The following is a 25292-nucleotide window of genomic DNA, read 5'->3' as shown; positions in this document are numbered from 1 at the left end:
AGATTTGGTTAAAGATAGGAACTTCATATCTCATAAACTGCCCAAATTCACAAAGTACAAATATTTTTTCTAATACATTGTCACACTGCTTTTTAAATTTAATCATTTGAACAATTGGAACTGTTAAACTCAGAGTTACAATTTCAGAAGTTTTAGATCCTAATAACATACATAACAACAATTGCTTCCAATATGTTCAAGCCTGCAGATCTGAAGGAAGGGACTTTGTTGATATCCTCAACCCTTGTAAATGACTGGTACTGTACTTTATTGACCCCAGGAAAAAAGAGAAGCAAAATTGATCTGACAAGATTTGGACTCAATAACAACACACAAACACATATATGTATATATATATATGTGTGTGTATGTATATGTGTGTGTATATATATATATAATCTGAAATTAGGGAATGGAGTAGATAAAACCCAGGTTACATATGTTTCATAGCTAGTGGCTAATTCATAGCTAATTATCCAAATGAGTAGTAAACTGAAAGCTACTCTTCAGGCCAAGGATACTTTGATTTCATGAAGTTTACATTGTCTTTCCTCTTGAACTGTGCTTTCTATACATTTTGATCAAATCCCTTGTGAGTTAACACAGGATCTCCTAATCACAATGTAAACTTCATCTAATCAAGGTATCCTTAGCCTGAAAAGTAGCTTGCTGTCTACACCTTGTTTGGATAATTACTACTTCTGAGGTTCGCTAGTTATGAAATATATGTAGCCTGGATTTTATCCACTCAATTCCTTAATTGTTAACCATTAACTATAGAATAACCTTTTTTCTTATCATATTTTGATATGGGAAGAATTCACAACCTTCTGTGCCAATAAACCATTACTGTTTCTGAAAGTTGTTTTCTATATTGTCTACAGACTGCTTGAAACTCACTGTCTTCCTACACTTTGATTCTTGGATCTTACCTTTACATATATAAATGTATACATAGGGAAGTAGAAAAACATGGAGGCAGAAGGAGCTGGAGTTTAAGTCCTCATCTGTCCAAGTACTTCTCTGTGATATTTATACCATGCTTACTTTGCATTCTCCTACACACATGCACACCCTCTCACTTCTTTCTCTCTCTCTATATATATATATGATTCTTATTCTTATTTGATATATAATTGTTATTGCTTTCATTTATTTTCTATTCCTGTAACTTGGATCGGAATTTCCTTTCCATTGTATTTGTTATAGTCTAACAATAAAGCTGATATATATATATATACATGTATATGTGTGTAACGTTATCAAATGTATATATGTAACCAACTTAATCTCATTATATATAATTACAACAGAAATAGATTCAAGCACAAGGTGCTGTCCATGGCTGTATATCTTTCTACTAACCCATATGACTGTCCATTCATCTTTGTTCTGCCTTCGTAACTTTTGTTCAGATTGACTTTATTCTGTAATTCATTTGACGAGTTGAATAAGTAGTGCAAATTCTTTTTACCTTGCCATTTCAAATCTTAGTTTCTTCCTGTTCATATCATTTTCTATTTTCTAATTCTCTTCTAGACACGTAAATTAATTGCTAAATTTTCCAAAACCAACTCTACGCTTAATTCTTTGGAACACTTTTCTCTGAACAAAAACCCTTTGAATACCATTATTTTGCTCCTACATTTTATCATTTGTCTGCAATTTAGGAATGTGTCCATACCAGGAACCAGTTTGTTCAGCAGCATGAACAGTACCAAAATAGCTATAGCGATGCGAAACAAATGCTAGAAAATTTAAAGAAGCAACTAAAAGCTTGTTCAGAACCAAACAGCGAAAACACATACGAAGAAAGATTGTCAAAAGTAAAGGTAAGAATTTTATGAATTTTTTCCTTCGAATGAAAGCTTAAAATGTTGGGAGAAAATTTACTGTTTGCTTGTGGGTTTATTGTTCTATTTCATTGTTTTATGCCAATTTCTCCCTGAAGCTAGAATCTTACTTTGATTGCAAATGTTTGATCACATTTGTTTTTAGGTAATGTATTGTACTCAGTCTCTTAATCTAGTAAATGCTATTACATATTAGAACTGTTGTTCAGTTTCCTGCTGATAGAATATTTTTAGCAAGTGTTGAACCTATAGCTCATAGCTTCTGAAATCTTGGTTATTCTAAACATATATGTGGCCCACGATGGACACACACAAACACATTTACTCTCATAGATGCAGAATTAGGAAAGACAATTTATGAAAATATGGGATGTTAGATGTTTAAAATACCATGATCATTAATAACTTATATATCCATGTAAATATACAAAATAGTGGTATACATCTTATGATTTAGACATTTAACCACTAAACATTCAAGAAACTTAGTGAACCTAGCTGTAAATAGAAACTTGCAGGATAAGAACACCCTGTTATTGTACGCAAAAGTACAGTGTTGCAAAATTGGTGAATTCTTCATCAATTTTCAGTCCTGAGTTCAAATTTTTTTGTGGATCTTTCTAACAGAACTACTCTTGAAGTGAGCCTTAAATCAGAGTCTCTTTAGTGTCTTGGCACTGGAACTAGGCTCTGGTTCTGATTAAATATTATATGTAATGGAGTGCTGTACAACAGCCATATTCCACTTGAAAAATCATCATGTGTAGGCATCTATCACCAAAATGATATTGTTCAGTTAATTTCCAGTTTTTCATGCTAGCATGAGTTTGGGTAGAGATGTATATGAGACATGATTTTTACAGCCAAATACTCTTCTTGTCACCTTCTTTGCTTGTTTTTCTATTTAGGGATATCTTTATTCCACAGACCTTCAAAAGGGTACAGTGACTGGTCATAAAGTCAGCATCAGTACAATTGACCCCCCACACACACCAGACTCCTATAGTTTCCATCTACCCAATTCCCTTCCATGGCATTGGTTGGCCTGGTTTTAGAGTAGAAGACACTTCTTTTAGGTATCGTGCAGTGGGGTTGATCCTAAAACCACATGGTTGGGAAGTGAACTATTTAACCACACAAATAATCCACACACACACACACACACACACACACATGGTATCAATCAGACTATCAAATATTGTTATAATTCACTGGTCACAATGTCCTCTGCATTGTTTTTCCTACAAATTATGCCACCCTACTGGCTAGGCAGGCAGACAGGCAGGCAGGCTGACAGGCAAACATTCCATTCTTCCTGAATGGAATGCCAGTCCATCACAGGCTTGCCTATTTGCTGCTGAATGTACAAGAACAATGTTAAATGATGTCTTTTATTCAAGAACACAATGTGCAGCTGGTTTTGGGAATGAACCCTCGATTTTGAAATTGCAAATGCAGTATTTCTAACCAGTAAGTCGCCTGCCTTCACTTATACACACACACAGACACGCGCATGCACGCACGCACGCGCACACACACACACACACACACACACACACACACACACACACACACACATTTACATTTATATATTGTAATAATTATTTCGAATTTTTGCCACAAGAGCAGCTTGTAGGAGGTGGAGATGAGTCAATTACATCAACCCCATTGTTTAACTGGTACATATTTTATTGACCCTGAAAGGATGAAAAGAAAAGCTGACCTCGGCTGAATTTGAACTGAGAACATAGCAGCAGGGGAAATACCACTAAGCATTTCGTCTAGTGCGCTAATGATATATATATATATCTATATATATATATATATATATATATATATATATATAATTTGGTGTGCAAGAGAGATGACTGTGCTGGTATGGTCATGTGTTACGTATGGATGAGGACAGCTGTGTGAAGAAGTGTCACTCCCTAACTGTGGAAGGAACCTGTGGAAGAGATAGACACAGGAAGACATGGGATGAGGTGGTGAAGCATGACCTTCGAACATTGGGCCTTACAGAGGCAATGACAAGAGACGAAGACCTTTGGAGATATGCTGTGCTTGAGAAGACCTGGGAACTAAAGTGAGATCGCAGCCACGCTTGTCCAGCCCATTTAAGAGTACCCCTGACGTGTTGTGTGATATGATGTGCTTTAGAAGACCTGTTGAGTCAAGTAAAACCAATATCATAGCTATGGCCAGTGCCACCTGACTGGCTCCTGCGCCGGTGGCACATCAAAAGCACCCACTACACTCTCGGAGTGGTTGGCATTAGGAAGGGTATCTGTCTGTAAAAACATTGCTAGATCAGATTGGAGCCTGGTGCAGCCGCTGGCTCTCCACATCTCAGTCAAACCGTCCAAACCATGCAAGCATGGAAATCGGACGGTGAACAATGATGATGTTGATGATGATATATATAATAGTAATAATAATAATGATCCATGGATGGACACACACACACATACCTATACAGTGGAACCTTAGTTTACAACTTCAATTTGTTCTTGAAGGTTATTCATGATCCAAAATGTTTGTAAACTGGAGCTATTTTTCTGATAGGATTTTCAAGAGAAAGCATGGTGAATTCAAGCAGGGATGTGTACTGAGCAAAAGCTTGACAACAACTGACATTCTGCCACAGATACTCTCAGCTTGTTACTAACTGTTGTTGCCAGCTTTTGTATTTGTTACTCGAGACACCATTCATCACCCAAAACATTTTATGTTTCAAAAATTGGTTATAAAATGAGGTTTCACTGTGTGTATATATAAAAGATCCTAGCTTTGGGTTAAGGAATCAGTTAATTATGATTTTATTTAATATATTCCCCTCTTAGATTCACACACTTATTGCAGTGGTCCTTCAGTTTTTCTAAGCCCTGTAAAAGAACTAGGAAGGTTGGGCTTCCAATCAGGCCTTTTGCGATACTGTTAAAGCTAGGAACCTTTCAGCAACCCACCCCACCGTGAACACTGACACACACATACACACACACATGCACACACACCCACACACACATGCTATGTATGCATACATGCATATTTCTCATATGTAAGTATGCAATGTCCTCAGTCAAATCGTCCAACCCATGCTAGCATGGAAAGCGGATGTTAAACGATGATGACGATCATGACAATTATTGGATGTACTCCATTCTGTTTAGAAACACACTGCACTATATACAACATCAACAGTAGAGATTGGGAATTCAAAACAGTTTCAGCCATTTTTTGGGGGGATGTTACATTACATTTGAGGTAACACTTTTTGGAATGTTACATTACATTTGAGGTAACAATTAATATTTCAGGCAATGGTGACAGAACGAGAGAAGCTGAAGAATGACATTTCTAAAGTATGTGCAATGGGAGAAAAGTTATACCCTAATACAGCCTTGGAAGGTCGTGAAAAGTTGCGCTTGGAAATAAGGTGAGTGGAGATATATTTTCCTATGTTGTTACATCCTTTCCTTTATATAATTCTTATTGAATATTGTATTAGACTGTTGTGTGTATAATCTAATTTGATTTGTTTTCATTTTAGGTTATGTCTATATGACTATAGACATGTATGTACATGTCTATGTGTGTATAGACATGTTTGTACATAACTGCACTTAATCCTTTTGATACTTACCAATTTGAGACCACCCCTAGTTCTATGATACAATTTTGCCGTTTCAAAGTGATCTATATTAAAAGTTGCCATTAAAATTTCATGTAAAATTATGTTCTAAACAGCAGCTTAAAAATGACAATTATTTTCCGAGATTTCTCATTACTTTTAAAATTAACTGAAATTCAGGAAGAATATTTCAACAGAAATATTATAACAAAAGGCTTAAATGACAGAAAAACATAAAATTTCAGATAAATTTGGGTTGTGTGAAATTTCTGACATTATACCAAAATCAGGATCTTCTTCATATTCTCTTGTTAAACCTTTAGCATTTAAACTGGCCATGTCCAGCTCAAATATTCTACTTCTTTTACATTCAAAATGGCGAGATCAAATCTTTCACATCTACCCTACACTATCAGTCCAAAATATAAATAATCACATCACTGAAAACTTGACACTACAAGATAATGCATGATTAATTCAAAATAATGTGATTCAATAAGCATTACATTCAACAGAGTTAACTGAATGTCAAAAAGTTAAACTAAATTTCATATTATGACAAGACTGAGTATATTTTCATAATTTTTAATCTATTAATGCTTATGTTGTGAAGGTGCATGGTTCAGTGGTTAGAGCACCAGGCTCACAATCATAAGGTAGTGAGTTCGATTCCTGAACCAGGCTATGTGTTGTGTTCTTGAACAAGATACTTTATTTCCCCATTGCTCCAGTTCACTCAGCTCTAGAAATGAGTTGCGACGTCACTGGTGCCAAACTGTATTTGTCTTTGCCATTCCCTTGGATAACATCAATGGCATATAGAGGGGAGGCTGGTATGCATGGGCAACTGCTGGTCTTCTATAAACAACCTTGGTCGGACTTGTGCCTTGGAGGGTAACTTTGTAAGTGAAATCCCATAGTTATTCATGACTGAAAAGGGTCTTTACCCTTACCCTAATGCATATGCCGTATATTGATTGCTGCAGAATGCAATTCCAAAATTTGAATAGTGGCATTAATCTCTTGTACCCTTATTTACTTCATTTACATTCTGTGTGTCAGTTAAATAATCTGTCAGCATTATAACTGTGTCATCTTTTTTTTCTTCTTCTAGAGCATTAAAAGATGACATGGACACCTTACTTGATGAAATGTGTGATACACTGAAGAAACTGGAGAATTACATGGTACAGTGGCAGTCTCTTGAAGCGACCAGTGATCGTTTCTATAAGTGGTTTGCTGATGTTAAAGGACAGTTGGACAATACAGAGTTTCAGTCTTTGCTTCCTGACAAGAAAGCTCAGTTTCAGAACCATAAGGTAAGCTAAAAGAATATTATATTGTAATTATAATAATGATAATAATCCTTTCTACCAGAGGCCCAAGGTCTGAAATTTAGTGGGAGAGGACTAGTTGACTACATTGACCCCAGTGTACTGATTGTTTTCCCCTTTTTGTCACGTCATACCTTTTCTGCTTCATCTCCCAGACTCCACTCTAAACATATTTCTTAGTCCTTTTCCCATTACAATGCTATTTCTCAGGAAACATTCTTTTGAAGATGAGGTTTTCTGTTTTTATCCCTTACCATTAACCTGTAACAATATAAAATGAATGTTAATTACACTAACTTCATCAAGTAACCTTAATCCCAAGTCTAGGAGAGAATAAGGAGGCACTACCTCTCTTCCTCAAATTGAACAATGAAGCAAAACAGAAACATATTCCATATTCTAAGAATTGAACAGATTTAGATTCATCCTAAAAGTTTAATGTCTGCTGTGTTTCCTTTTTTTTTAATCTTTGTATGTATTTCTTTGTTTTTTCTCTCTTCTTAGATTCTTCACCAAGACATAGTTTCTAGACAACAGAGTATTGCTTTGTTTATTGAGAAATATTCATCTCTGATGCAAACATCGGCACCAACATCAGCTTCTATGCAGCAACCTGTCGCTGAGCTCCAAACAAAATATGGAGATCTTTTAGAGACATCCAAAGAAAAATTGGCATTTCTGGAAAAAGCTGTTGTTGACCATCACGTTTATCAGGAAAATTATCAAGATTTTGTCAACTGGCTTAATATGTCCACTGAAAAGATTGAGGCTGCAAGTGATTTTGGAGGAGACAAATTGTCTTTACAAAATAAATTAGAAAAGTTTAAGGCAAGAATTTTCTTTTATTCCTCTTTAATTTTGTTTCAATTTAATACAAATGATTTGCAGTATTCATGTATTTACTTATAAAAATGTATGTCTATGCACACATCTTCATTCCCAACAATATGTATATCTGAAGTATATAAGTGAAAGTGAAAGTCGTTTATCTGATGTTTTGTTATTGCAGGAATACAGCGGTCAGTTAGAGGCTCGGGAAAATCAATTACAAGAAATTATCACTTCTTGCAAGACAGTTGAACAAACGACATCAGAAGCTGGCATTGTGATATTGACACAAGAAATTAATTCTGTTACTAACCGCTGGAAATCCTTTTCAAACCTTATCGAAAAAAGCAGTCAAGATTTACGACAGCTGCTGCAGCAGTGGAATGAAATGGAGACACACATTGCTGACTTTAGTAAATGGATTAAAGAATGTGATGCTTCCTTGAAACAATGTGAATTGAAATCTTTCCTGGATGAAAAGCGCTCACAGCTCAATAGATTAAAAGTATGTTTAGATTTTTGCTTTAAATATATTATTGTAGGATTATTACTTGCTAAAACAAAATACCTTTGTTGTTTCTAATTGTATTTTCTTAAATTTGATTTCCATTTCCAAGGATAACTTTTATGTAAAATGTGGAACAGTAAGAATTTTCAACAACATTTTAACTTGGTTTCCATTGTTTCAATTTCTTTCAAGATTATTATTTGTCTTTTATATTCTTGGCTAGAATTATTGTTTCCAGTATTAGAAAAAGAAAATACACACAAACACATATAAATAATATATATATATATATATATATATATATATATATATATATATATATATATATATACACACACACACACACACATGCATATATAGGTACAGGACATCACCAAACAGTAAACAACATGAAATATGAAAGCAAATGAGTTCAATATGCAAACAACGAGAGAAACAAATGGAAAGCAGGACATGTAACATAAAGAATGACCCTTTGTCAGTTGTCGGTTGTCTATCTACTCCTCATTTATAGCTGACAACTGACAAAGGGTCGTTCCTTATGTTACTTGTCCTGTTTTCCATGTGTTTCTCTTGTTTGTGTATTGAACTCATGTGCTTTCATATTTTATGTTGTTTACTGTTTGGTGACATCCTGTACCCATATATGCATGTATATATATATTATTTATATAATTATTTGACTGAATGCCATGCATTCATTTCCAAGTATATATATATGTGTGTGTGTGTGTGTAATGTGTTTAGAAGGAATCAAGTGGAAAGGTGTTGGACTACGTGCTCAAAGGTTCATGTGAGTTCAACTCCACATCAGCCATTTCAATGGTTTTTAAGTAGAAACATTTTATTTCATTATCCCTGTTCACTTAGTTGTTGAAACAGGAGCTAAGTGTCTGCTCTTAAAAAATTTACACCACTAAGGAGGTGTTTATATTTAACATTTCCCACCAGAGAAACAGGTTTTCTGGAAAAGCTTTGAGAAATTCTTTGTGGATATCTGATATTTCTTTCTAGTATTGACACATTGCTAATTATTGTGTCAAATATGTTTGTTTCAAATTTGTTTTTAAATTAATTGATAGATAGCTATATGAATTTTGAGTCTTAGTTTCAATTAATCACCTCATATTCAATTAATTTTCTTGTGTTAAATATGTTGTAAATTATGTTTTAAGTGAAGTGAAAGATAGATATATAAATAAATATTTTAAGTGTTATTTTTAATTGATCTTGTATTAATATTTTCAATAACTAAAAAACAGATTTTATAATTTCAAGCTGCTTCAAATGTAAAAAAATTATATTGTTGTACACAGAACAAAGATAACTGTGAATTGAATTTCATTGAATTATTTTCATTTTCTTTGTTTTATACTGTCTAGGAAGAACAAAATGAAATTTTGCAGAAACGTCCCACATTGGATGGTCTCTCTGATGAAATTCAGTCTATGACACATGTGGCATCTGATATTCGCCTATCAAGCCAATTATCACACCTGGTCACCAGGTACCAAAATCTCATTGCAAACATAAAGGCAAGTTCTGACATGGTTTCATAAAGGTTTGCTAGTTCTTATCCACATGCAGACAATGTATTCTGACACTTTGTAATAGTCTTTATTTACTTAAAGTTTCACATTGACATAATAAACCCATCATTACCAATTTTGTTATCATATTTCTGATAAAGTACACTCTGTTTGTTTCAATGAATTTTGAAAATAATGAAGAACAAGGTAAAATCACTTTGTCATTATCAAACTGGTATTTGAAATACAAATTAACACGAAATGTTGATAGAAATTTTTTTTATATATATACAAATCACTTCAAAATAGGAAGTTTGTATCATAGGAATATAGCAATCTTAGATGGATTGGTATCAAAAGGGTTATGCTATTTGCATACATACATAATAACATAAAACTCTTTGTTATATATATAACACATGTACATTGATGGAATTAGTTACATAAATAACTGCTTTGGTACCATAACTGCTTTGGCACTCTTGAGAAGCCAGAATTCATAAATTCATAATAGACACAACTGATTAGAAAATTACAAATTAGAAGCCATTAATGAAACTGTAAAATATATATAAACATTCCATGGCTGTTGGCAAATTTTTCCACTTTGTAAGGGTAATTTACCCAGTATTTCTGTTGTTCTGATGGCAATTCTGCGTTAAGAAACAAAAATCTCATCCATTCTATAGCGTTGATTATTTCTGTTTCTACACATTGTTGCATAAAAATGTGCATATTTGCATGCATAGCTACAAACACACATATATATGCATATAAATTTTTGCTATTACTAACACAAGTCAAGTAATATAGTAGTTCTTGTAACAGAAGTACTACTACAGATGCCAGAGGTGAACATGTGATAGGGAGACACAGCTCTTTGAAATATAAACATCTAAATTTCATAAAGTTCATAAAGGTTATTTGAGTTTCTCTATAAACTCAACACAAGAGAGCATTGCAAAGATACACATTGTTTCAAGTAGTCATGGAATGTGATTGTTTGTAAACTTTTGTGACTTGAATCTAAGCTGCTATGGCATATCATTCACAAATTAAACTGTTGTTATCATTATCAATGATTGCTCAAATATTTAATATCAGCTTATAACATAAAAGTATACTAAAATTATATAACTTTATGAACTTGCACAGCTCTCATTTATCAGTATGCACATGTATTCATAATCATTTAATCATATGCATTTTCAAACAAAGGTTGTGTGGAGAGAAAGAGAGAGAGAGAGAGAGAGAGAGAGAGAGAGAGAGACACTCTCACTCTCTCTCTTTCTTTATATATGCTTTTAAAAAAAAACATGAGATACAAGGCTGAAGAAGCCGTTGTTTTCTAGATTTTCTGGAACATTTCATATATTTGTCTTTGCAGGAGCTGATTAACAAATGGGAGAAATATTCTGAGGACCATTTGATATTTGAAGACAAAAAAGAAGCATTCCATATATGGGCAAAACAAATTAATCAAAAGCTAAATGCTATTTCTGAACCAATCACAGACCAGAAAGATATTGATAAAAGAAAGTGTGATATTCAGGTAAAGCGACACAAAAGTGTGATATTTAATTCAATGTATAAATCTATTTGAACACAAATGTACTGCTGACTCTTTCATTGCAACACATTAATACTTACACTTAATGATTTGCTTAGAGGTGTTTTGAAATATGAAATATAGCAGAGACAATAACAATATAATATTTAAATACATGCAAAAGTGTACTTTATTTTCTAAATGCCATCAGAAGTATCTACCTTTATTAGCCTAAGTAGCATGATATGCCAGTGTGGTTGAACAAATAATGCTCACTTCATAAAATTTGGCAGTTATAGGTTTTTATCAGACAGTAACTCATAAAAAGAAAAAGCAATAATATTCAATTATATTCATAAAAAAACAAACGTTTTGAGTTGAATATGTTGTATTCTGTATCTATGTAATGATATATTATACATGTGTGTATGTGAGTGTGTGTAAACGATGATGATGATGATATATATAAATATATATATATATATATATATATATATATATATATATATATATATATATATATATATATATATATATATATATATATATATATATATATATATATATATATATATATATATATATATATATATATATATATATATATATATATGTATGTATACATACATATACATATATATATATATATGTGTGTGTGTGTGTGTGTACATATATCTTTTAAAAAAATTAACAAAAATGCAACAAACAGAAAGCTTGGAGTCAATGTCCAAAAGATCATAACAATTTCACACCTTTAATAATGATATTGTTCACTTTTGGTGGCACCAGCAGTGAGAAGCCATTGGGAGTAGCTAATGAACATACAGGGCAATGACAAAAGCAAACATGACAAAATAAAATAATTAAGTAGATACAGTGTAAAAAGGCTGTGCAGCTGCAAGACAGACAGGAATCATCATCATCGCTGTTTAACGTCCGCTTTCCATGCTAGCATGGGTTGGACGATTTGACTGAGGACTGGTGAACCAGATGGCTACACCAGGCTTCAATCTGATCTGGCAGAGTTTCTACAGCTGGATGTCCTTCCTAACACCAACCACTCCGAGAGTGTAGTGGGTGCTTTTACGTGCCACCAGCACAAAGGCCAGTAAGGCGGTACTGGCAACAGCCACACTCAAAATGGTGTATTTTACGTGCCACCTGCACAGGAGCCAGTCCAGCAGCACCGGCAATGATCTCGCTCGAATGTCTTTTGACACTGGTTTTATATGGGCCATACCTGGCTAAGAAGTACTGTCACCGATTCAGTAGACCAGTGTAGCATGTGTAGCATGAAAAGAAAATGTTGATGTAAAAATAAAGAAATCAACATGCCCTAAGTTGTTGGAATGAGATACAGCAATATGATGTCTTGTTCAACTAAAACTTGTAACACATTGAAACTGTTTCTACTGGTTGAGTTCTGTCTGTTTGATGAAAGAGCAAGAAAAGATTACTGTAGCTGTGTTTGCCAAGAAGAAATAGTGGTGGGGGTAAATGTTGAGTTCTGCTTTTATAACCAGTGTCTGGTTGGTTGGGACGTGCTACTCTCTCATCAGTTCAATGAACTGGTGAAAAGGTAAATGACCAACGCTTCACCTGGTTACATGAGAGTTGTTGTAGGTGTAAGAAATCAATATCTTATTTGCAGGTGAACAATTTATCTATTGATCTGTTGATATTTTTGTTTGTTAAATGAAATATTGGTTTTATATCATACACTACAATACACACACACACACACACACATACACACACTCACTTTTAGAGAGTTTAACATTGAGATATGTGGTTTTCTTTTTCTTATTTTCTCTTTTTTCTTTTACATCAAATGTATATAATTATCCCCAGCCTGATTGGCAATTAATCTTCATTAAGTCATTAATGATATTAAATATTTTTCATAATTACCTTTGATAAGATTCATAACGATAGTTTAATGATAAATGTAAAGTTCATTATTAAAGAAAAATGGTTTACCAGACAATCATCTTGTACATTTATATTGCATCAAATTATAACCAGGTAGACTTAACTATCTCTATATAAACAGAGAAATGAAAGAGGAGGACAATGAAGATGATGCTAATTGTATATGTTGAGTTTACCATATATTACAGTAGAGAGTATTGATTTCTATATAAACAGAATTAAATAGCTCACACTTTCTCAGTTTGCACTTTTTCAGTTATCATTTGAAATATTTCTTTCAAATATTAGACAAGGCCTGCAGCAAGTAATTTGTGGTAGAATGAACTTAATCTAAGTATAATACTTGGATATGAAATCATTCAATTGCTCTGTTAAACATTTTCTCTCAATAGAAAGGGCGTGTGTTCTTTCAGAAGTTTCAGAAAAATTAATTCTCCTTTATTTGGCTTAACCTCAGACAGGTTTTAAGCAGCTGCATCTAGATGATTTGCTGAAAATTGTTTTCTTTTCTCTCAGAAATATTTTCTGTAAATATATAATTGTAAATTATATTATTCAAAATTACGTGCAGGTGACACGTAAAAGCACCCACTACACTCTCTGAGTGGTTGGCGTTAGGAAGGGCATCCAGCTGTAGAAACTCTGCCAAATTAGATTGGAGCCTGGTGTTGCCATCCGGTTTCCCCAGTCCTCAGTCAAATCATCCAACCCATGCTAGCATGGAAAGCGGACGTTAAACGATGATGATGATGATGATGATGAATATAGTCATCACTTTAAAAGAAAATACTAGTTCATGAGTTCATGATTCACATTATTATGACTTTCAGTTAAAAGTTTGGCTGTCACTAAGAATATTTAACATTGAAGCAAGTCTGCTAATTTTGTAAGACAGGTGTAATGTAGAAGATTTAACTGACAGCAATATTTAACCAGAAAAGGTGATGGATTTGCAAAATCATTAGAGCATTAGACAAAATGCTTTGCAGTATTTGTTCATGACATTCTTTACATTTAGAGTTCAGGGTTGATAAAATAAAGTACCAGTCACATACTGGGTGGACTGTATCGACTAATCCCTACCTCTCAAAATTGTTGGCCTTATGACTAAATTAGAAATAGTTATTTTATTGACCCCCATGTAAAATGAAAATCAAACTCCAAAGGTATTTGAACTCATATATAACTAAACCCAAACTTGTTCTTTAGCTCCAAGACAAGCCTGATCAAGCCATTCTAGTTATGACCATCCAATCCTTTTCCAAACACATTGTATCTAAGCCTATATTATACAATGTGTACTTCTGTTTTTAACACAATGGGGTATTATTCAAGGAAGATTTGGCTGTTCTTTCTAACAGGTTGAACCACTGAGTAGAGGTCCCCCTTTTCATTTCATTCTGTATTCTATTGATTCCTGAGTAAAATAGGAAACAGTTCACTGTATTGGTCTATAACATTTTCTTTTTAATATTTTTCTAAAAGTAAAATTTTTTTTGAAAAAATATTGTTTTCACTTCAGACTTTTTCACAAAATATTAAATCTAAATTTTCTATTTTAAACTTGTCAGGTTATTTCAATTGAAAAAGAACATGGTTTACAGAAACTTGAAGCACTAATAGCTTCAGGTGAAAAACTTTTCCCTGATACTGCAGGCAAAGGCCGAGAAATAATTCGTCAAGAAATCCGAGCAGCAAGAGAATGCTGGGACAAAATTGTGGCTTCCATTGCAGAAAACCAACAAATAGTCAATACTGCTGCAATGAACTGGTCTTCCTTCCTGGATAGTCAAGAAGAAATTTATAGCTGGATTATCTATATTGAGCCTATAGTTCAACAGGGCACAGAACTCTGCAGTACATTGCAAGAGAAGAAAAATAAGATACACACATACAAAGTAATTAGTTTTTAAATCATTAATTATTGCTTTTTCAAATTAACTTTCCTCCACCTTCAAAATTGTTTCAGTTTATAATGTCTTTTCTTTTTTTGTCTTTGATTTATAAAACTATAAAATGCAAGAATAGAATTAGATATACATATTAGTGTATATGTTTCTGATGTTTCTCTCTCTCTCTCTCTCTCTCTCTCTCTCTCTCTCTCTCTCTATGTATATATATATATATATATATACATAGAGAGAGAGAGAGAGAGATAGGGAGAAAGAAACATATATATATATATATATATATATATATATATATATACAATCTGCCATGAACACATGTCCAGCCATTGAGTTGTTCATGATTTCATAGGTGCAGGCATGGTTGTGTATAAGAAATTTGCTTCCCAACTATATGGTTCCAGGTTCAGTCCCACTGTGTATCACTTTGGACAAGTGTCTTCCACTGACTGAAGCATTGTCAGTGGATTTGGTAGATGGAAACTGAAAAAAGTTTGTCATATTTATATATCTATGCGTGTACATCATTGTGTCTGTGTCTGTAAATTCTGAGAAGGAACAACCATGATAGAAAGGCCTGAAATGGATGTTAGGGAGGTGGGGATAGGGGAGTAAATGTAGTCTAGAAAATCATCATCATCATTTAGCATCCATTTTTCATGGGTTAGATGGTTTGTTTGGGACCAGTAATCCTGAGAGCGGTACCAGGCTTCAGTCTGGTTTAGCTTAGTTTGTATAGCTGGATGCCCTTCCTAATGCCACCCACTCCATAGAGTCACTGGCACATATTGGAGAGAAAGAAAAGAACAATGACATCTGAAGGACCACAAAGGGTGGAATGAACAAAAGTGTGAGGAGAAGAAAGTGGGGATATGTAGAGATGGAGTTGAGAGGAGAATGACTGGCAATGGCAGAAGGGGACAAAGGTAGAAGTAGGCAATGAGATAAAGACTTGAGTAGATGAAGACAGGGAAGGGATTGGTAATGGCAGAGGTTGGATGAAGGTAAGGATGGATGGGTGAAATGAGCAAGAGCATGATGGGAAATGGTGGGGCTATTTGGATGAAGTAAGGAGAGTGGGAATGTGATTGGTAATAACAGATGTGGATAAAGGTAGGCAATGAGGTAAAGGTGGGACATTAAAACGATGACGACGATGATGATGATGTCATACACATACACACACTTGCATGCATGTGTGTATGTGTGCATTTGTGTGTGTGTGTATGATGAGCTTCTTTCAGTTTCTGTCTACCAAATTTATTCACAAAACTTTGGTTAGTCCAAAGTTACAGTATTGCACACTGGGACTGAACTCAAAACCTCATGGTTGCATAACAAACTTCTTAACCACGCAGCCAACCTTTGTGTGTATAATCAATATATTGTATTTTGCATTGAAGAGACTTTGACATGCAAATGATTAAACAAACCTGTTCCTTTTAGTTAACATATAACTGCCTTGAACAGGTTCTGTGAAACTTCATGTATTCAAATAGTTGTGATGTTTCAGTGTGTGTTGAGTTATTTGCTCAAGGTTTTAGATCTTGACATAGACATTTGTTCAAGAGATTTTATTGATTAAATCCTTCAGCAAGAATCACCGATAGTCTTTTCGTCTTTCTTTAATATTTCTCTTTTCCTTTTTTATTTTCTCTTCCTCAGACAATGCTTGAAGACATCTCTTTGCACCAGAGAATGATTGACAGCACAATAGACAAAGCTGAGGCTATTTTGCAAACTTCTGAAAATAGTGACATCTCTCTCTTTGTTGCAGACATAAAGGCTCGATTTTACCAGATCACTATCGATACGAAGGTAAGGCAATTAGTTTGTTTAATGTTCATTTGCTTTTAGTCATTGAGATATTCCATGATCATCACTAACCAACCACCAACATCACTACCATCATCACCACTATCATCATTATTACTACCACTACCACAAACATTACCACCAACACCACCACCACCATCACCAACATCACCAACAACATCATCATCATCATCATCATCATCATTACCATCACCACCATCTCTACAAACATCCTCACCACTACCACTATCATCATCATCACTATTATCAGAACCACCACCACCACCACCACCCTCTCACTCTCATAATTGGTTTTTGCCTCCAGTTTTCCACACTGGCATCAAGTTATTGATGTTTCCATTTCCTTGATGTATTTATTTTTCTTTCTTCATAAATGCTCCAAACAAATGCGTCCTCTGCCCTAATCATGGGAATTCAGAAGCTGTCTAATTAAAAAGCTGTTTAATAACCAATACCTGAAAGCAATCAATATTTTTTTCTGAAGAACAGATATCTTTGAAATTTTCTAAACTACATCTATATATTGGAAATATAACCATTTAAAATGTGGCGTTTCTAGCAGAATTTTACTTTTTATATCTTTTAGTTTGTGTTTCATTTTGGTTTAAATGCTAAAACTTTATACAAGCATCAACTTGTGAAGGGGAGAATTCATTTTATACTTCGCTACTCCGTAATAATCATAATTAAAATTCAACTGTAGAAATTGTATTTAATGCAGTTGCCATGGTTGTATGCTTAACAAGTTTGCTTCTTAACCATATGGTTTCAGGTTCAGTCCCATAATGTGTCACCTTGGGCAAACGTCTTCTACTGTAGCCTTGGACTGACCAAAGACTTGTGAATGCATTTTGTAGACAACAACTGAAAAAAGCACATTACATGTCTATATATCATCATCATCAACGTTTAACGTCTGTTTTCCATGCTGGCATGGGTTGGTTGGTTTGACCAAGGCTGGAAAGCTGGAGAGCTGCCTCAGGCTCTATTCTGATTTGGTTTGGTTACCATAGTTACATGCCCTTCCTAACACCCACCACTCTACAGAGTATGCTGGGTGTTTTTACATGGCACTGCACAGGCACTTTTATGTGACACTGCACTGGTGCCTTTATGTGACACTGCATGGGCACTTTTACATAGCATTGCCACAGATACTTTTTATGTGGTACCGGCACCGGACTCTTGCAGGTAAATCCTCTCCATCTGGGGAACTGAACTTAACTTAAAGGAACAAACAATTATTGAATAACCAACAATTGTTTATTTATTTGCCATTCTAATTTCTTGTCACGACTCTGTACTCAGCTGACACTTCACTCTGATGCAGATATATACTGAGGCCTAACACGAGGACATTAGGGTTGCTCTGCATAAGTGAAATATTAAATATATAATACGCACACACACATACACGCACACATGTATTTCTGCCACCTTGTCTTGATATCATATGATAGATGTAAACAAGTGTCACTGTCATACAAGCAGTATGACAATCTTCTATGGAAACATTTCTGGTTATGGAAAAATATTAACTTTCTTGGAAGCAAGTAAGGTTTGATGACAAGAAGGGCATCTGGCTGTAGAAAATCTGTCTCAATGAATTTTGTCTGGCTTATGCAAGCATGGAAAAGTGTATGTTAATATGATGATATCCATGATGATGATGAATTCTTTATCACGATTGATGTGAAGTAGCTAATTGTATGATATATTATCCTGCTCACAGAAGAAAAATGAATGAACCGATAATATTAACACTTGTAGAAAGGAATTAAACCCAACCCGTTGGGTTTAATGTGACAAAGAAGATCACATGTTCATTCATTGAGGCAAAAGCTTAAACTTTATGATGATTAGACTTAGCAAGTGCATATGATCTGGTAATTAGTACCATACCTTTGCTAATTGTTATAAGGGTCTGTATGGTCATGAACAGACATAGCTTTAACGGAACATTCACAATATAACAGCTGGAGAGAAGGAGAAAGGAGAGCAGCACCAGCACTAAGGCTGGTACTCATTTTCAGTTGAGTGGACTAAAGGAATGTCAAATGAAGAGCCTTGTTCAAGGATACAATGCAGTGCCTGATGCAGCAACTGAACTCATGAACTTATGATCATGAACCAAACACCTTAACCACTAGTCTATGTGCCATCACATAATATGATGAGTGAAATGTATATCTCACTCACCTGGACAGACATACATGCATACATACACACACATACATTTATATACATATACGTACATATATATATATATATATATATATATATATATATATATATATATATATATATATATATATATATATATACATATACGTACATATATATATATATATATATATATATATATATATATATATATATATATATAGTTGCTGCAACCAGAAGCCATAAGAAAATGGTTTGAATGGAAATATATATATATATATATATATATATATATATATATATATATAAAGTTTCCAAATACATCTCAGTTTCAGAGAATTTAGATTGAGAATAGAAAGTTATTTCCTGCTGCTTCACTTTTGATAGATCTTCTGGTAAAGAATCACTTTTAGATTACATTCTGGTTTGTCCTTGAGGTGCTTCCTTTAGCCTTCAGGTGAATTAAACGTAGCATAATCTGGAAATATTTATGATTTGTTGAGATATATATTATCTCATAGTTATATTTGAAAAGATCAGTTTACTGATATAAATATTGTCTGAGAATTATATTGACTAATTTTCTCAGAATTTGTAAGATGAAGAATTACCATTACCACATAGTGATGATATAAAAGCAGCAATCTAGCTGAATTGTTTATGTATTGGAAAAAATGCTTTGTAATATTTCTCCCACTTGTAAGACTGATCTGGCAGAATCGTTAGCACACTGGGTGAATTGCTTAGTGGTATTTCATCTGTCTTTACGTTCTGAGTTCAAATTCAACCAAGGTTGACTTTGCCTTTCATCCTTTCGGGGTAGATAAATTAAGTACCAGTTGCATACTGGTACTAATCGACTGGCCTAATCGACTGGCCTAATCGACAGGCCTAATCGACTGGCCTAATCGACTGGCCCCCATTGGTACTAGTCAACTGGCCCCCATTGGTACTAATCAACTGGCCCCATTGCCCAAAATTTCGGGCCTTGTGTCTTGAGTAGAAAAGAATCGTTAGCATGCCAGGCAAAATGCTTAGCAGTATTTCATCTGTCTTTATGTTCTGAGTTCAAATTCTGCCAAAGTTGACTTTGTCTTTCATCCTTTCAGGGTTGATAAATTAAGTACCAGTTGTGTACTGAGGTTGATCCCCAAAAATTTCGAGCCTTGTGCCTAGAGTAGAAAAGAATATTTCTTCCACCTCTAAGGCAGTGATCTGGCAGAATCATTAGCATGCTGGGCATGCTTGGCAGCATTTCATGTCTTTATGTTCTGAGTTCAAATTTCACCGAGGTCGGCTTTGCCTTTCATCCTTTTAGGGTTGATAAAATAAGTACCAGTTGAGCACTAAGGTCAATGTAATCAACTTCCTCCCTCCCCTGAATGTGTTGGCCTTGTACCAAAAGTTTGAAACCAATATTTTTTCCAGCTCTTTATGTTCTGAGTTCAAATCTTATTTAGGTTACCTTTACTTTCCATCCTTTTGAGGTCACTGAAATAATGCACAAGTCAAGAACTGGGGTTGATATCACTGACAAATCTCCTGCCCAAAATTTCTGTCCTTCTGACCACGTTACAAACAATTATCATCTACTGATATATTCAGACTACTGTCCTTGTCTTAGTTGTTAAAGTCACGTTCCACAGATGCATGTAGCCTTAAAGTTAATCCCAAGTCAGAATCAACATAAAACAGTGAGCCATAGCTGAACCTTTTGAATTATAAGTATAATTTGCTTATAGGCTTCTATACAGTTTCTGTTACTCATAAGGTATGAGTTGATCTGAGGCTATAGAAAATACAATTTGTTTAAGATGCTGTGTTGTGCAGTGGGATCACACCCAAGACATCATGGTTGTTTAGCAAACTCCTTAACCTTTTGTCTATACTGTTCCTATAAGACATTATAATATGAATATAAAACAATGAAACGTGTAATACATCAATCATCTATTAATGAGGTCTCAGTGCAATGTTCTCTTTGTTTTATCATTATTCTGTTATGGATTTTTTTTGTTTCTGTTTTGTTTCCAGGATTTTCTCCTTAAAAGTGAAGATAACTTCAAAGATCACTTGAAGTATAATAATGCTTTACAAGATGCCCATGAATGGTTGCATAACAATGAAGACCAATTGAATATGTGTCTAGACCATCAAGGTGACAGACAGTCATTGGAAAACAAATTGGAGAAAATCAAAGTGAGTATCTTCAAGAAACTTAAGCCCTTTGTGTACCGTGTACTGTTGGCGGATTTCAGGAAGCATGGAAGTTTTGAAGGATATAGTGTCTTGACTGCTAGCAATTGATGTGGGTAGTTTATTCCATGCTTCAACAATTCTGAGCGTGGAAAAATGTTTCCGAAAGTCATGGGTGCTGTGTTGTTTTTGATTTTGTAAGCATCTTCTCAAATGTTTGTCATATGGAATTCAAGAAGGTACCCAATGTTGTTGTTGGAAAGGTGGTGGATAATCTTGTGGGTGTCTACCAAGTCAGTTGCCAGATGTCTGAGCGTCAATGTGTCCACACCCAGGGAAGCAAGACACTCAGAGTATGGTAAATGCCTGATGGTGGGTATTCATTTTGTTGCACGTTTCTGAACAGTTTCCAGGAGATTTATATGCTGAGCAAGATAGGGGTTCCAGACTGGTGATGCAAATTCTAAGTGTGGATGTACCATTGTCATATACAGTTTTAAATAGATAGCTGGAGAGCAGGTGACACAGGTCTTACTGAATGATGCTAGGACACCCTCAGCCATCTTGACAATCTTAGAGATGTGGTTTGTCCAACGCAGATTGCTGTTTACAATAATATCCAGATCACCTTCACTGGAAGACTTCTTAAGATTGGTGTTGCTGAAAGAGTGTGTTAAGGCTAGGTTTTTCTTCCCAAAGTGCATGGTGATGCATTTGTCCACAGCTAGCTTGAGTTTCCAGTCAGAGATCCATTACTGCATTATGTCCAGATCTGATTGTAGGAAAGATCTATAGTGCATAGGATCTGTTCTTTTTATCTAGAGATACCACTTGATGTCATCTGCATATTTCAACATTGTAACATTCCTCAAGTTGACATGTATGTCATTAATATATGCAACAAACAAACAGTAGGGGTTCAAGAACGGTACACCAGAAGTCATCTCATAGGAGGAAGACTGATGTCCTAGAACCATAACTACCTCTTTGTGACTGAGAATGGACTTCAGCCAGTTATAGAGATCATCTTTCACACCCATTGCAGAGAGTTTTGTCATGAGTGTGGCACAGAATCGAAGGCTTTAGCAAAGTCAAAGTAGATAACATCTACCTAAGAGCTGCCATCTGTAACTCAGGTGATGTCCTCAAGAAACTCAATGAATTGGCTACAACAGCTGGAGTTAAATTGTGTGTCTGTGTGTGTTTAATCCAATGTTTTAACCATTAATCTTTATTGATTCCAATAAATTAGATGTGAGGAGAATTGCCCCCCCCCCCCCCTGGTAAGGAGGATTAGCTTGCAAGAGACCTGTACCAGTGCCATGTAAAAGCATTCATGCAGTGCCACATTAAAAGTACCCATTACACACTGTAAAGTGGTTGGCATTAGGAAAGACATCCAGCCACTGAAACCAAGCCAAATCAGATTGGAACCTGGTGCAGCTCTCCAGCTTTCCAGCTCCATTCAAACCATCCAACCCATGCCAGCATGGAAAGTGGATATTAGATGGTGATGGTGGTGGTGGTGGTGGTGGTGGCGGTGGCGGCGACGACGACGATGACGATTATTATTCCTCCTGGAGAAACTCATGGTTAAATTGCATTAATAGTTATGTCCTGAAACTGTGAGAAAAACATGGAAAATTTGGAACAAATACCAAATGGAAATAAACAGATTCCTAAAACCATTATTTTTAATCTGAAATAGAAAGCTGTTCCTGGGAATTGTTTTACATTATCATTCCAAGCTGATGCCCTTATCTTTAGTTTTATCTCTGATTTAATAACAAGACTTTCATCTTGCTTGCACAATATCTAAAATTTAAACGAATGAAAAATATGACAGAAAATAGTTGCCTCTAATAATTGATGTCTGATATTATTGCATTAATGGATACAATATTCATGTAAGTGTGTGTTAGTGGTGATGTGGTAAGTTATTTACATCTATAATGAAGCTTTGAGAATTTATCAGTTCATCAATGAAACTTCATTATCTTTAATGAATCGATTTTATACTTTCAATGTTACTGTATAAAGACATACATATACACTCTCATTCATGTATATCTTTTATATGTTTCTTCAAAATATCTCTGAAATATAATTCTATCTTCTTGGCTTAAGGCTATATTTTCTCTTTTTTGTATAAAGCTTATCATTAGCAACAAGCCTTGAGTTGATCTGAGGTTATGAAAAAAGGCACTTGTCCATGATGTAGATGTCATGCAGTAGGACTGAACCTGGAACTTCATCAGTGCAAAGTGAATTTGTTCACCACTCAGACATGCCTGTGATTGACATCTGATTGACAAAAACTGTGGAAACTCATCAGCTTAACTGTATCTGTAATTGCAAGGACTAGCCTGAGTCATGCTGATTCTCCTGTGGCTTAGAAGCTATACATGTTGTCTCAATGTCACTGTGGATCAGGAAGTGTGAGTCCCAGAAGGGTCAGTGTTAGCAGAGGTAGTGTTAATTGGACACAAGCCAAAGCTTGATCAACTTTGGTTAGGTTGCCTGGATGAAGGTGTATGATGTTGAAAAACCAGAAACAAACACCCAAATGACCCCAGGAAACATCACTGTAGATGTGTCTTCGTGCCTCACATATTGATGACAGGAAAAATGGTTAAAGGTATGAGTGTCTGCAAAGTACTCATCTTCTTGTAATATAATTCAATGAGTGGGAAGTTCACTGGATTGAACGACTGAAATACTCATCATCAGAATTGATGAAGTTGCATCAGTAAACAAAATTTAAGAAAAAACAATTTTTCACGTTTGTAGCTGGAAACTTTTATTGTTGATGAAAAAAACCCCTTTTATTATAGACTGAAGAATATTTTCCATTAATTATTTTCAATGTTGTGAATAGCAAACTTTATTACCCTAAACTGGTAAGGCTTTGGATCAATACACCGTATTATATTTTCTATGTTATTTATTCGTTGATTTTTATTATGATTTATATAAAACTATATTTTCTCTAATCATCAAATTGACCATTTGTATCTTTATAGGAGTTAACTGCTGCCAGCTCTCAATTTGAGTCAATATTTGAGGAATGTGAAAAACTGGCTGATATTGTTTTGCAAACAACTGCAGATAGTGGTCAGACAGCAGTGAAAAAACAGTTGGATATTTTGCGTGTTGATTGGGAGGACTATAAATCCAAGTTAGATAACAGCCGAAGCCATATTGATGAAGCTATGTCACATTGGCAAATTTATGACGAACACTACGACAAACTCCGACTTTGGTTGAAAGATGCTGAAAACAAAACAACTGATTTCACTCCAAAATCTTCACTTGCTGACAAAGAGGAACAATTAACTGCCTACAAGGTAATATTTGTTGGAAATACTTTATTTTTGTTAATTTTTAAAATTTATTTTTAATGTTTATCACTTAATTTTCTGAAACACTATTGTGAATTTTTCTCTATAGTGGCTTCTGTTTTTTCAAATTACAAAATAGAAATAATATATAAAAGTTAGTTTTGGTTGCAGCTTTTCAAATTATCAGCCACCAGTTTGTCTAATTATATTCTGACTTCTATTATATGTTTCCAACAGTTTTTAAGTTTTTTACTTCAAATACTTGTTACTTTAGACAATGAATAGGAAACACTTTACCTCCAGCAAAATTTCACCTGCATTCATATTTGAAGCTACCTGCTGATGGATGACTCTAAAAACTGAAATGAAAAGAAAGAAAAATGGTTTATGCCTAAAAACAAAAACAGTAATTTAATATAAGTTATATAGATTTGAATGTATAAAATTAAAAATTCCATTATTTTTCTCAGCATAGATGTACCTCTTCAGCTTCTTAGACATTTGCAATTTATTTGCTCTCCTCTGGTACTGAAATGGTTCGACATTCTTTACTAAGACTATGATCTGTTTTTAGAGAAATGGACCTATTAAAATAAAGATTATTTCAATTCAGGTTCCTTATTACCAATTTCCTGTTCCTTAGACATATTTTTCTAATAGGTACAAAGTTTGGACTTTTGCTGAT

At 34.5% G+C, this 25292-nt stretch overlaps 1 protein-coding gene across 9 annotated transcripts in view; it reads left to right on the top strand.

The window, feature by feature from the left end:
• LOC106881484 (muscle-specific protein 300 kDa) overlaps positions 1-25292 on the top strand; it is an 815448-nt gene that overhangs the window by 338588 nt on the left and 451568 nt on the right. For all 9 annotated transcript variants that reach the window (XM_089350452.1, XM_014931925.3, XM_089350453.1 and 6 more), the window contains 11 exons: positions 1671-1832; positions 5171-5289; positions 6599-6803; positions 7323-7646; positions 7828-8151; positions 9537-9689; positions 11071-11235; positions 14736-15062; positions 16737-16889; positions 21105-21269; positions 24290-24613. In XM_089350452.1, the coding sequence (XP_089206578.1) occupies positions 1671-1832; positions 5171-5289; positions 6599-6803; positions 7323-7646; positions 7828-8151; positions 9537-9689; positions 11071-11235; positions 14736-15062; positions 16737-16889; positions 21105-21269; positions 24290-24613 (2421 nt within the window). The remainder of the gene's footprint in view (positions 1-1670; positions 1833-5170; positions 5290-6598; positions 6804-7322; positions 7647-7827; positions 8152-9536; positions 9690-11070; positions 11236-14735; positions 15063-16736; positions 16890-21104; positions 21270-24289; positions 24614-25292) is intronic.

This window comes from Octopus bimaculoides, chromosome 4, assembly GCF_046866305.1.
Source record: "Octopus bimaculoides isolate indiv1 chromosome 4, ASM4686630v1, whole genome shotgun sequence".
Classification (NCBI taxonomy): domain Eukaryota; kingdom Metazoa; phylum Mollusca; class Cephalopoda; order Octopoda; family Octopodidae; genus Octopus; species Octopus bimaculoides.
Note: the sequence above shows the minus strand (reverse complement) of the source record. Positions and strands in the feature narration are given on the sequence as shown.